We start from the raw sequence: 14508 nt of genomic DNA, 5'->3' as shown, positions 1-14508 counted from the left end.
CCATTTACTCAATCATAGGAGCTACATTTTAAAATATTTAATAGCCACATCATAGCTAATGGCTACGGTATTGGAGATATTGGAGAGTACAGATATGGGAAATTTTCCTTATCACAAAGTTCTTTAGGACAGTACTGTTTTAGAAGAGCATGTCTTTTAGTTTATTAGCTTGACTTTGAAAGTGAAAGTGAAGTCACTCAGTCGTGTCCTACTCTTTGGGACCCCATGGACTGTAGCCTACCAGGCTCCTCAGTCCATGGAATTTTCCAGGCAAGAGTACTGGAGTGGGTTGCCATTTCCTTCTCCAGGGGATCTTCCCAACCCAGGGATTGAACCTGGGTCTCCCGCATTGCAGGCAGATGCTTTACTGTCTGAGCCACCAGGGGCCACCAGCTTGACTTTAGCTTGTTCAAAAATAGTTCACTTACCATTTCAGGACCAATTGGGTCTATGTTGGAATGTGTATGAATGCTTATTATATGTGTGTTAGTTATTTGAATATGGTATAACATTCTTCTCCTTGTTAACGTATAGGCACAGCAAGGATAAAAGCTGGAAAACGTAAACAGCCTCATATTTTGGACAGAGATCAAACAAAAGATCAGGAATTTGGACCTAGTATCAAGGACTTATTTGCTACTTTTGGGGTAAAGTATTTTATATGAACAAGCAAATTAAATTGACATGTACGATATTTTTGTTGTGGATTTAAGAAAACTATAAAGTGTTCAACTTGATTCTGAATGGAACTTTTGAAGTCTTAATTAACCTACTCATTTTATGGGTAGTGGAAAATAGGATCCATTTCACCTATGTGGCTTCACTATGAACTTGGTTAGTGTCAAAGACTGATACAAAGTATTTTTCCTTCTTCTATTGCTTTTAACTTTTATATATTGCTTTTAACTTTTATATTATAATGGATTTATTTTTTCTCTATATAAATAAATAATCCATTTAATAAGATTACAGAGGTATTAGCATTATCTTTTTATTATATTTTAATAACTTAGAAAAGAACTTTAGAAGTTAACAAATATTCTCACAAACAACTTTTTTTTGTTCCATTTAGAAATGTTTATTTCAGAATGGCCTATAGGACCTTACCCAGGTAAAGTTCCTGTCAGCCCTTCTCATTGGTTATGACTGAGTTTTGCTTTTATGAACCTACACGTCAAAGCAACAAAACTAACAAACATGTATTCAATTTGCTAATTTTTTTGAGGATTTCTGCATCTATATTCATCAGAAATTTTGACCCATAGTTTTATTTTTATGTGCTTGTCTTTATCTGATTTTGGTATGAGGGTAATAGTGACCCTGTAGAATGAATTAGACAGTGTTCCCTCCAAAATTTTTTGAGATGGCTTGAGAAGTATTAGCTTTTATCTGTAAGTATTAGCTCTTATCTATATGCTTGGTAGAATTCCCCTATGAAGTTGTCCAGTCCTGGACTTGTTTGCTGGGAATTTTTTCTTACAAATTCAATTTCACTACTAGTGATGGATCTGTTCAGATTGTTTATTTCTTCTTTAGATTCAGTTTTGGAAGATTGTATGTTTCTAGAAATTTACCCATTTGTTCTAGATTGTCCATTTGTTGGCCTTTAACTATTTGCTGTATTCTCTTATAATTTTTGTATCTCTGTGATATCAGTTGTAATTTTTCCTCTTTAATTTCTTATTTTGTTTATTTGTATCCTCTATCTTTTTTTCTTAATGAACCTAGCTTAAGGCTTATCTTAAAAAAAAAAAAAAGCAGCTCTTAATTTTGTTGATATTTTCTACTTAGATGGTAGGTTAAGTTGTTTGTTTTTGAGATTTGTTTCTTCAGGTAGGACTGTATTGCTATGAACTTCCCTCTTTGAACTGCTTTTGTTGCATCCCATAGGTTTTGAAATTTGTCTTTTTAATTTTCATTTTTCTCTGTATCTTTTCTGTTTTCCTCTTTGACTTCTTCACTGGCCCATTGATTTTCTAGTAGCATGTTATTTTGTCTCCACATTTGTGCTTTGTCCATTTTTTTTTTTCCCTATAACTGATTTCTAGTTACATACCACTGTGGTTAGAAAAAGTGCTCAATATAGTTTCTGTCCTCTTAAATTTGTTGAGACTTATTTTGTGGCCTACATATGACCTGACCTGAAGAACACTTTAAGTGCACTTGAAAAGAATGTATATCTGCTGTTTGGGGATGGAATGTCCTATGGATGTCTGTTAAGCCAAGTAGTCTAATGTGTCGTGTAAGACCACCATTTCCATATTGACTTTATGTCTGGATGGTGTGTCAATTGATACAAATGGGGTATTAATGTCCCCTACTATTTTTGTATTCTTGTTCATTTCTCCTTTTATGTTTGTTAGTGTTTGCTTTGTATATTTAGGTGCTCACATATTAGGTGCACATATGTTAATGGATGTTATGTCATCTTCTTACATTGATCTGTGTCATTATATAATGCCTTTGTTTGTTCTTATAGACTGTTTTAGTGTCTGTTTTGTGTGATATGAGTATTCTAACCCCAGCTTTCTTTTCATTTCCATGAACTGTCTTTTTACAATCCCCTCACCTTCAGTTTGTGTATGTGTCTTTAGGTCCGAAGTGTTAATTCTAAGCAGTACATAGATAGGTCTTGTTTTTCCTACCTAATCAGCCAACATTTGTCTTTTGATTGGAGCATTTTTCTGATGACATTTAAAGTGATTATTGATAGGTATGTACTCATTGCCATTTCGTTATTTTTCCTGATTGTTTTTATAGTTCTCCGTTTTTCTTGTTTTTGTTTTTTCCCATGTATTTTTATGATTTTTCTTTAGTGGTATACTTGTATTTTTCTTTCTAATTTTGTGTATCTATTATAGGTTTTTGATTTGTGATTACATATATGTGGCTTCATATATGTTGACTGGTAACTCTACTTGTTTTAAACTGTTCTCTATTTAAACTCAAACACATCCTGAAAGATCTATGGTTTTAACTTCCCTCATCCATTTTTTTTGTGTGTTGTTGATGTCATATTTACATTTCCATATTTATCCCTTAGATATTGTAGTTATAGATGATATTACAGTCATTGTCTTTTAATCTTCATACTAGCTTATTTAAGTGGTTGGTCCATAGCCTTTACTATATATTTGCCTTTCCTAGTGGGATTTTTCTTTTCTCATAAATTCTTATTATCATTTCTTTTCAACTTAGAAGACACTTTTTATTTAAGGTCAGTTTAGTATTCATGATTTCTTTTTGTTTTTTCTGTCTGAAAAGTTCATTATCTTTCTCTCAAATCTGAGCAATAACTCTGCTGGGTAGAATATCCTAGGTTGTAAGTTTTTCCCTTTTAACAGTAAAATATATTATGCTACTCCCTCATGACCTGCAAAGCTTCTGCAGAAAGATCACTAATAGCAATGTGGGGGGATTCCCTTGTAAATTACTCTTTATTTTTCTCTTGCTCTTCTTTAGAATTCTCTTCATCTCTAACTTTTGCCATTTTAATTATGATAAGTCTTAGTGTAGATGTCTTTGGATTCATCTCTTTTGAGACTCTGTGTGTTTCTTGTACGTGGTTACCTGTTTCATTCTTGAAGTTCAGGATTTTTCAGCCATAATTTCATCAAATACATTTTTAACCCTGTTCTTTCTCTCTCCTCCTTCTGGGACCCCTATAATGTACATAATATTCAGTTCAGTCACTCAGTCGTGTCTGACTCTGCGATTCCATGAATTGCAGCACGCCAGGCCCCCCTGTCCATCACCAACTCCCGGAGTTCACCCAAACTCATGTGCATCGAGTCAGTGATGCCGTCCAACCATCTCATCCTGACATCCCCTTCTCCTCCTGCCCCCAATTCCTCCCAGCATCAGGGTCTTTTCCAATGAGTCAACTCTTTGCATCAGGTGGGCAAAGTATTGGAGTTTCAGTCTCAGCATCAGTCCTTCCAATGAACACCCAGGACTGGTCTCCTTTAGGATGGACTGGTTGGATCTCCTTGCAGTCCAAGAGACTCCCAAGAGTCTTCTCCGGCATCACAGAACAAAAGCATCAATTCTTCAGTGCTCAGCTTTCTTCACAGTCCAACTCTCACATCCATACGTGACCACTGGAAAAACCATAGCCTTGACTAGATGGACCTTTGTTGGCAAAGTAATGTCTCTGTTTTTTAATATGCTATCTAGGTTGGTCATAACTTTCCTTCCAAGGAGTAAGCGTCTTTTAATTTCATGGCTGCAGTCACCATCTGCAGTGATTTTGGAGCCCCCAAAAATAAAGTCTGACACTGTTTCCCCATCTATTTCTCATGAAGTGATGGGACCAGAGGCCATGATCTTCGTTTTCTGAATGTTGAGCTTTAAGCCAACTTTTTCACTCTCCACTTTCACTTTCATCAAGAAGCTTTTTAGTTCCTCTTCACTTTATGCCATAAGGGTGGTGTCATCTGCATATCTGAGGTTATTGATATTTCTCCCAGAAATCTTGATTCCAGCTTGTACTTCTTCCAGCCCAGCGTTCTCATGATGTACTCTGCGTATAAGTTAAATAAGCAGGGTGACAGTATACAGCCTTGACGTACTCCTTTTCCTATTTGGAACCAGTCTGTTGATCCATGTCCAGTTCTAACTGTTGCTTCCTGACCTGCATATACATAATATTATGCTTGATGAAATCTCACATGTCCCTTAAACTGCCCTTACTTTTTGAACTTATTTTTCTTTTTGCTGTTCTGATTGGGTGATTTCCATAATTCTGCCTTCTAGATCACTTAAGCATTCTTTCATGTCCTTTAGTCTGTTGTTAATTCCTTTTAGTGCATTTTTCATTTCAATTCTTGTATTCTTCAGCTCTGACTGGCTCTTTTTATATTTTCAATTTCCTTGTTAAATTTCTCACTGTGTTCATCTATTCTTTTCTGAAGTTCAGTTGGCATTCTTATTACTAATGCTTTGAACTCATTATCTGAGAAATTATTTATTTATAATTTCATTAATTCTTTTTTTAGAGTTTTTTTTCCTTACAATTTCATTTGAAACAAATTCCTCTGTCTTCTCATGGTGTTTAACTTTCTTGTGAATATCTCTATGAAATTAGGTAAAGCAGTTAACTATTCCCAGACTCGAAAGGGTGTCCCTATGTGAGAGCATCCCTGTACAGTGTGTGTGCTCCCAGGGCCTCTGGTGGGAGAGCTGGATCTGAAATGTGCAAGGGTCATGTATTCCCCCAGGGTACACCGGCCAGCTATCACCTTGGTGGGAGGTGGGGCTGGAGCTGACATGGATAGAGCCAGTCAGGTATGAGCTAGGGCTTGTCCTAGGCTCAGTGACCATCCTTGCCCTATCTGGGGTAAGGTTGGGTCCCGAGGTGCTGGAGGAGAAGCCCTGAGAATCAGGTCTGAGCTGTTTCCGTTCACTACAGGTGTGTGTTCCCCCCATTCCCTGCAGTGGCGCCTTCACCTGAGAGGGTAGTTGTCCTGAAGCAAGAGCAGCCAGAGCAGGTGCCCAGTGTGAGCCTTGCTAAGGTGGTCCCTGCACATTAGTCAGTGTTCCAGACACCTCCTGATCCACAACTTCCATGAGAAGGTAAATTACAAGTAAAACTCTTGAGAAGTTAAACATTTATTGGTGTCCTCCTCAACTTGTTTTCCTTCTATTTGTCCATAGACACCAAGGCCTTTTTACTGGCAGGACCAGTGTCTCCCATCATGCAACCTGGATTAGGGTAGGCAGTAGATTAATGCTTCTACCACATGATAGGAAAATTTCCAGAATTAACTGGGATATTATATGACCCATCTTTAGGAACTGTTTCCTCCCTGCAACATTCCTCTGCGTTGGTTTCTTCATTAACATTTGTATCCCACTGCTGCTTGAGCCCTGTCCTGAATCTCAGTCTACTTTTCTCAGGCCTCTATACCCAATACTTTATATTTTACTAGTCCTGCTCTTGTTTCAACTCCCAGCTAAGTAAGCACATATAGGAGTACCTAACCTAGTTTGTTTTTGTTGACTGTATAGAACTTCTCCATCTTTGGCTGCAAAGAATATAATCAATCTGATTTCGGTCTTGACCGTCTGGTGATATCCATGTGTAGAGTCTTCTCTTGTGTTGTTGCAAGAGGGTGTTTGCTATGACCAGTGCATTTTCTTGGCAAAACTCTATTAGCCTTTGCCCTGCTTCATTTCATATTCCAAGGCCAAATTTGCCTGTTATTCCATGTGTTTCTTGACTTCCTACTTTTACATTCCAGTCCCCTATAATGAAAAGGACATCTTTTTTGGGTGTTAGTTCTAAAAGGTCTTGTAGGTCTTTATAGAACCGTTCAACTTCAGCTTCTTCAGCATTACTGGTTGGGGCAAAGACTTGGATTACTGTGATATTGAATGGTTTGCCTTGGAAACAAACAGAGATCATTCTGTCGTTTTTGAGATTGCATCCAAGTACTGCATTTCAGACTCTTGTTGACCATGATGGCTAATCCATTTCTTCTAAGGTATTCCTGCCCTCAGTAGTAGATATAATGGTCATCTGAGTTAAATTCACCCATTCTAATCCATTTTAGTTCGCTGATTCCTAGAATGTTGACATTCACTCTTGCCATCTCCTGTTTGACCACTTCCAATTTGCCTTGATTCATGGACCTGACATTCCAGGTTCCTATGAAATATTGCTCTTTACAGCATCGGACCTTGCTTCTATCACCAGTCACATCTACAACTGGGTATTGTTTTTGCTTTGGCTCCATCCCTTCATTCTTTCTGGAGTTATTTCTCCATTGATCTCCAGTAGCATATTGGGCACCTACTGACCTGGGGAATTCCTCTTTTATCCTATCATTTTGCCTTTTCATACTGTTCATTGGGTTCTCAAGGCAAGAATACTGAAGAAACACAAGCTGGAATCAAGATTGCTGGGAGAAATAGCAATAACCTCAGATATGGCAGATGACACCACCCTTATGGCAGAAAGTGAAGAGGAACTCAAAAGCCTCTTGATGAAAGTGAAAGTGGAGAGTGAAAATGTTGGCTTAAAGCTCAACATTCAGAAAACGAAGATCATGGCGTCTGGTCCCATCACTTCATGGGGAATAGATGGGGAAACAGTAGAAACAGTGTCAGACTTTATTTTTTTGGGCTCCAAAATCACCGCAGATGGTGATTGCAGCCATGAAATTAAAAGACGCTTACTCCTTGGAAGGAAAGTTATGACCAAGCCAGATAGCATATTGAAAAGCAGAGACATTACTTTGCCAACAAAGGTCCATCTAGTCAAGGCTATGGTTTTTCCAGTGGTCATGTATGGATGTGAGTGTTGGACTGTGAAGAAAGCTGAGTGCCAAAGAATTGATGCTTTTGAACTGTGGTGTTGGAGAAGACTCTTAAGAGTCCCTTGGACTGCAAGGAGATCCAACCAGTCCATTCTGAAGGAGATCAGCCCTGGGATTTCTTTGGAAGGAATGATGCTAAAGCTGAAGCTCTAGTACTTTGGCCACTTCATGGGAAGAGTTGACTCATTGGAAAAGACTCTGATGCTGGGAGAGATTGGGGGCAGGAGGAGAAGGGGAAGACAGAGGATGAGATGGCTGGATGGCATCATTGACTTGATGGACATAAGTCTGAGTGAACTCCGGGAGTTGGTGATGGACAGGGAGGCCTGGCGTGCTGCGATTCATGGGGTCGCAAAGTCGGACACGACTGAGTGACTGAACTGAACCGAACCTAGTACTGAACTGAACCTAGTTTGAAATTCCAGACCAGCATGAGCTTCCTCTAGTATAGTAAAGACCCTGGGTTGTTGAGAAACTCTGAGAAGGACTAGGACTAAGACCCACGGTACCGCAAGACATGGCTAATTGCACAGAACTGTCTTCTATTTTGTGGAACTAATTCAGGTTCTCCCTTTGTGTGTCAACGAGTACCAGAATTAACCCTCATTTTGCTACAGCAAACCACTTAGATACCAATTTATATATCTGGCTTTCTTTTTTGCACTCCCCCCATATGTTATACCTAAGAAAAGAAATAGGCTGGATTTTTTAGGTAAGAAAACCTGTAAGAGAATCCTTGGTATGCTGATGATTTTCTCTGTTCATAGTCCCTTTCTGAATAAGGTGCCCAGAAGTGTTTCCTTGTGCATTAGTCGCTGTACTCTGTATGATATATTCTGATTGTTCTAGCCAAAAGTAGATCTGGGTCAGCATTTGAGCCCAAGTCAGTAATCCTTAGATTTCCCTAAAACTTACTGAGTATAATATCTTGAAAACAGTAACCAGTAGGGGCACCTTGCTATGAAGTAACTTATCTCATCAATTTCTCTCTCAGGGAGTATACATAGGAGAAAGAGAGGGAAAATTGAGCAACATGCCTTTGGTAAATGGACATAGAGAAGATGAGTTATCAAAGGCCATTGAGATGAAGAAGCAAATGGAGAGAGAATAGTCAGTAGCCAAAACAGAAGTAGACATAGATGCAATAAACTGACAGAAAGAAGCTGAATATTCCAGCCTTTGAAGCAATCGGGACAAAGCAATGGAACTCCCACTGTTGAGCAGTCATGGTGGGCTGCCATCTTATTCTGAATGATGTCCTATATCTTTATAAGCACTGCATTGTTGAGCTACCAAGAGTCTGCTTGGACTTTATTTCCTGTGTAACACTGTGATAAGTTGCATTATGAGTTAGCCAATGAGTCCATTCATGTCAGCCTAAACACAAAGATTGTCTCATGCCCTTGTTCCTAGATTAGCATCATCATCATTATTTGGGAGTTTGCTGAAACATAAATTCTTAGGCCCCATTCCAGATCTACTGAACCAGAAACTTTGGAAGTAGGACCTGGCGATATATGTTTTATAACCATCCTCCAAATGATTTAAGACACACTAAAGTTTATAAGTAAGAAATCTAGTAATCTGATGTGATTATTCTTACTTTATAAATGATGAAATTGATATGTATTCTTTACTGGGCACCTACTATTAATATGTATCAGATATTATTTAAATTATTACACAGACTCAATTCTCATAATCACCATAAGTTAGATATTATAATTTCTACTTTACCAGTAATTTAAAGAGGATGAGCAAAATAAGGGAGAAATGATGAGTAACTTTTCTAGGACCTGTATAACTTTGGACACACACTTACACACACATGTACAGGGGACTGAACTGAGGTTAAAAGCATAAGAATACCTCATGTATTTGGCTCTGAGGCCATTGCTCTGGCTACTATTACATAATACTTGCTAAAAATGAGACATATAGAGATTGTGATTTGCTCACTGTTGCTTCAAAAATCAGTTGCAGACCCAGACAAAAACTAGATTTCTCTGCTTCTTGTTCTGCTCGTTATATCTAATACAGTCTTCCATTTCATCCAGAATCATGAAATATTGCTTTAACTTTCATTAGAATAAGGACTATTCTTAGTGTTCAATTCTCAATAATTATTATGAATAAATTACATTTGTGAACTAGAAGGACCTATAAAAGAGATGTAACCCAGTAATTGAGCAGTGTCTGAATATGCAACATGAGAAATATAAAATTAAAAAATAAAACAAAATAAAATATTCAAATAAACAAGACTATTCATGAAATAGTACTTTTAAAATTAACAAAGTAAAAAGTAATCACAAAACTATAAACAATTCAGGAACTATGTTAACAAAGCTGCTCAAGAACTTCATGAAAAAATCTATAACTCTATGTAATGGTATTAGAGGAGACTAGGATAAGTTGAAAGATACACAATATTTGTTGTTGTTTTTGTTCAGTCACTCAGTTGTGTTGACTCTTTGCAGTCCCATGGACTGCAACATGCCAGGCTTCCCTGTCCTTCACTATCTCCCAGAGTTTGCTCAAGCTTATGTACATTGAGTCGATGATGCCATCCAACCATCTCATCCTCTGTCGCCCCATTCTCCTCCTGTCCTCAGTCTTTCCCAGCATTAGGGTATTTCCCAGTGAACTCAGGTGGCCAAAGTATTGGAGCTTCAGCTTCAGTATCAGTCCTGCCAATGAATATTCAGGATTGATTTCCTTTAGGACTCACTGGCTTGATCTCCTTGCAGTCCAAAGGACTCTCAAGAGTCTTCTCTAACACCACAGTTAGAAAGCATTAATTCTTCTGCTCTCACTTTCTTTAAAGTCCAACTCTCATATCCATATGTGACTACTGGAAAAACCATAGCTTTGACTATACCAATCTTTGTTGACAAAGTGATGTCTCAGCTTTTTAATATGATGTCTAGTTTTGTCATGGCTTTTCCTTCAAGGAGCAAGCATCTTTTAGATTCATGTCTGCAGTCACCATCTGCAGTGATCTTGGAGCCCCCCCAAAATAAAGTCTGTCACTGTTTCCATTGTTTGACCATCTATTTGCCATGAAAGATGGGACCAGATGCCATGATCTTAGTTTTCTGAATTGAGTTTTAAGCCAGCTTTTCCACTCTCGACTCTTTCACTTTCATCAAGAGGCTGTTCCTCCTTGCTTTCAGCCAGCCATAAGGGTGATGTCATCTGCATATCTGAGGTTATTGATATTTCCCCCAGCAATCTTGATTCCAGCTTGAACTTCATCCAGCCTGGCTTTTCACAGGATGTATTTTGCATATAAGTTAAATAAGCAGGGTGACAATATACAGCATTGATGTGCTCCTTTCCCAATTTTGAACCAGTTTGTTGTTCCATGTCCAGTTCTAACTGTTCCTTTTTGACAGGCATACAGATATTTCAAGAGGCAGGTAAGGTAGTCTGTTATTCCCATCTCTTAAAGAATTTTCCACAGTTTGTTGTGATCCACACAGTCAAAGGCTTTACCATAGCCAGTGAAGCAGAAGTAGATATTTTTCTGAAATTCTCTTGCTTTTTCTGTGATCCAGTGTATGTTGGCAATTTGATCTCTGGTTCCTCTGCCTGTTCTAAACCCAGCTTGTACATCTGGATGTCCTCAGTTCAATAGTGTTTGAGCATTACCTTACTGGCATGTGAAATGAGTTCAATTGTGCAGTAGTCTAAACATTTTTTGGCCTTGCCCTTCTTGGTGATTGGAATGAAAACTGACTTTTTCAAATTTTTGGCCTTAGCTGAGTTTTCCAAATTTTCTGGCGTATTGAGTGTACCACTTTCACAGCATCATTTTTTAGGATTTGAAATAACTCAATGGGTATTCCATCATTTCCACTAGCTTTGCTCATAGTAATGCTTCCTAAGGCCCACTTGACTTCACACTACAGGATGCCTGGCTCTAGATGAGTGATCACAACAAAATGGTTATCTGGGTCATTAAGATATTTTTTCTACAGTTCTTCTGTGTATTCTTGCCATCTCTTCTGAATATCTTCTGCTTCTATTAGGTCCATACCATTTCTGTCCTTTATTGAGCCCATCTTTGCATGAAATGTTCCCTTGGTATCTCTAATTTTCTTGAAGGGATCTCTAGTCTTTCCCATTCTATTGTTTTCCTCTATTTCTTTGCACTGATCACTGAGGAAGGCTTTCTTATCTCTCCTTGCTATTCTGTGAATTCTGCATTCAGATGGATGTATCTTTCCTTTTCTCCTTTGCCTTTTACTTCTCTTCTTTTCTCATTTATTTGTCAGGCCTCCTCAGACAACCATTTTGCCTTGTTTGCATTTATTTTTCTTGGGGATGGTTTTGATCATTGCCTCCTATACAATGTCACAAACCTCCATCCATAGACAGAGGCACTCGATCAGATCTAATCCCTTGAATCTATTTCTCACTTCCACTGTATAATCATAAGGTATTTGATTTAGGTCATATTTGAATAGCCTAGTGGTTTACCCTACTTTCTTCATAGCTCAGTTGGTAAAGAATCTGCCTGCAATGCAGTAGACCTGGGCTCCATTCCTGGGTTGGGCAGATCCCCTGGAGAAGGGAAAGGCTTCCCACTCCAGTATTCTGTCCTGGAGAATTCCATGGACTGTATAGTCCACGGGGTCAAAGAGTCGGGCATGACTGAGCGACTTTCACTCACTTCACTTCCATTAAGTCTGAATTTTGCAATAAGGAGTTCATGATCTGAGCCACAATCAATTACCAGTCTTGCTTTTGCTGTCTGTATAGAGCATATTCATCTTTGGCTGCAAAGAATATAATCAATCTGATTTCACTATTGACCATCTGGTGATGTCCATGTGTTGAGTCATCTGTTGTGTTGTTGGAAGAGGGTGTTTGCTATGGCCAGGGTGTTCTCTTGGCAAAACTGTTAGCCTTGGTCTGTTTCATTTTGTATCCCAGGGCCAAACTTGCCTGTTGCTCCAGGTATCTCTTAATTTCCTACTTTTGCATTCCAGTCCCCTATGATGAAAAGGACATCTTTTTTTGGTGTTAGTTCTAGAGGTCTTGTAGATCTTCATAGAACCATTCAGTTTCAGCTCTTTGGCATTAGTGGTTGGGGCATGCTGCTGCTGCTGCTGCTAAGTTGCTTCAGTCGTGTCTGACTCTGTGCGACCCCATAGATGGCAGCCCACCAGGCTCTGCCGTCCCTGGGAATCTCCAGGCAAGAGTACTGGAGTGGGGTGCCATTGAGTGGTTGAGGCATAGACTTGGATTACTGTGATATTGAACGGTTTGCCTTTGAAATGAACTGAGACCATTCTGTCATTTTTGAGATTGCACCCAAGTACTGCATTTTGGACTCTTTTGTTGACTATGACAGCTACTCCATTTCTTGTAAGGGATTCTTGCCCACAGTAGTAGATATAACGGTCGTCTGAATTAAATTCACCCATTCCAACCCACTCTAGTTTACTGATTCCTAAAATGTCAATGTTCACTCTTGCCATCTCCTGTTTGACCACTTCCAAGTTACCTTGATTCGAGCATCTAACAGGTTCCTATGTAGTATTGTTCTTTATAGCATCAGACTTTACATTCATCACCAGACATACCCACAACTGGGCATTGTTTCTGCTTTGGCTCAGCCTCTTCATTCCTTCTGGAGCTATTTCTCTGCTCTTCTCCAGGAGTATCATGCCTTTTTGCCTTTTCATACTGTTCATGGGGTTCTCAAGGCAAGAATGCTGAAATGGTTTGCCATTTCTTTCTCCAGTGGACCACAGTTGGTCATAACTCTCTACCATGACCCATCCGTCTTGGGTGACCCTATAGGACATGGCTCATAGTTTCATTATGTTACACAAAGCTGTGATCTATGTGATCATTTTGGTTAGTTTTCTGTGATTGTTGTTTTGATTCTATCTGCCCTCTGATGGATGAGGGTAAGAGGCTCGTACAAGCTTCTGATGGGAGGGACTGGCTGTGGGGAAAAGTGGGTGTTACTCTGGTGTGCAAGGTCATGCTCTTCTCTGGGTTGGGGAAATCCCCCGCAGAAGGAAGTGGCAACCCACTCCAGTATCCTTGCCTGGAAAATTCCATGGACAGAGGAGCCTGGCAGGGAAGTCACTGAGTGACTGGGCATGCAAGGGCATGAATAAGTGAAACAAAGAATATTTATTCTAGTACACAATAAGACCTGATATAAAGCCATAGTGGTTAAAAAAAGAAAAGGTAGTATTTCCTCAGTACAAACAAACAAGCCGGTGGAACAAAAAACCCAGCTACAGATTAGTGTATATAAGAACTTGTCATATGATAGAGGAGGCAGTCCGAAGATAATTGTTCAGTAGGTATGATGACTAACTCGGTTCTTTGTGTGGTAAAGTGAAGTTGGCTGTCTACTTCATATTATGCAAAAAGATGATTTCTAGGTTAGTAGAATGTGACTATAAAAAATGACAAAGTCAAGGTTTAAAATGAAAGAAACACCTTGCAATATAAGGATGTGAAAATAATAGACAAGATTTGTAATAGTGTCAAATTTGAGCTTGTTTATGGATTAGATTGCATTAAGACATTAATGTAATTAAGATTTCTTAAGTACATTACATTAAGATTTCTGTTCAATGAAGGAAGCTGTAGACAGTGTTAAAAGGTTAGTGACAGATAACTAAATCCAACACAAGTTAGTATTTAGAATAAATGAGAGTTCTTGGAAAATCTACAGAATTTCAGGAAGCATATAAACAGCTGGTTCATACTCCCAAGTGAATACTAAATAGCTAAGAAATTATATGATGAAATGCTCAGTTATATTTGAAGTTAGAGAATTATAAAAAATAGCACTGTAATAATATACATTCATTAGAATGGTGAAATTTTGAAAGCCAACTAATATTAAAGTGTTTGTGAATATGTGGGGTATGCCAGTTATCTGTTGCTACATGACAAACCACTCCCAAACTTAGTGGCTTAAAATAAAAGAGCATCTGTTTTGATCAATTGTAGTGAAGTAAGTCTGGGTGATGAAGTCATCTGAAGGCTTGTTCCAGATATTAGCTTTTGATTCTGGCTGTTTGCCAGAATGCCCACACGTGACCTCCCCGTTTGGCCTGGTTTTTCTCAGAACATGGTAACCACGTTCCACGGCCAGACTCCTGAGAGAGTTCGTTCCCAGCAGAAGTCGTACTGTCATTATTTTGACCCA

At 38.7% G+C, this 14508-nt stretch overlaps 1 protein-coding gene across 6 annotated transcripts in view; it reads left to right on the top strand.

Moving 5' to 3' along the window:
* Window positions 1–14508, top strand: part of SLCO6A1 (solute carrier organic anion transporter family member 6A1) — a 113453-nt gene that overhangs the window by 36012 nt on the left and 62933 nt on the right. For all 6 annotated transcript variants that reach the window (XM_059888837.1, XM_059888838.1, XM_024995334.2 and 3 more), the window contains exon 6: window positions 535–647. In XM_059888837.1, the coding sequence (XP_059744820.1) occupies window positions 535–647 (113 nt within the window). The remainder of the gene's footprint in view (window positions 1–534; window positions 648–14508) is intronic.

Source organism: Bos taurus, chromosome 7 (assembly GCF_002263795.3).
Source record: "Bos taurus isolate L1 Dominette 01449 registration number 42190680 breed Hereford chromosome 7, ARS-UCD2.0, whole genome shotgun sequence".
Classification (NCBI taxonomy): domain Eukaryota; kingdom Metazoa; phylum Chordata; class Mammalia; order Artiodactyla; family Bovidae; genus Bos; species Bos taurus.
Note: the sequence above shows the minus strand (reverse complement) of the source record. Positions and strands in the feature narration are given on the sequence as shown.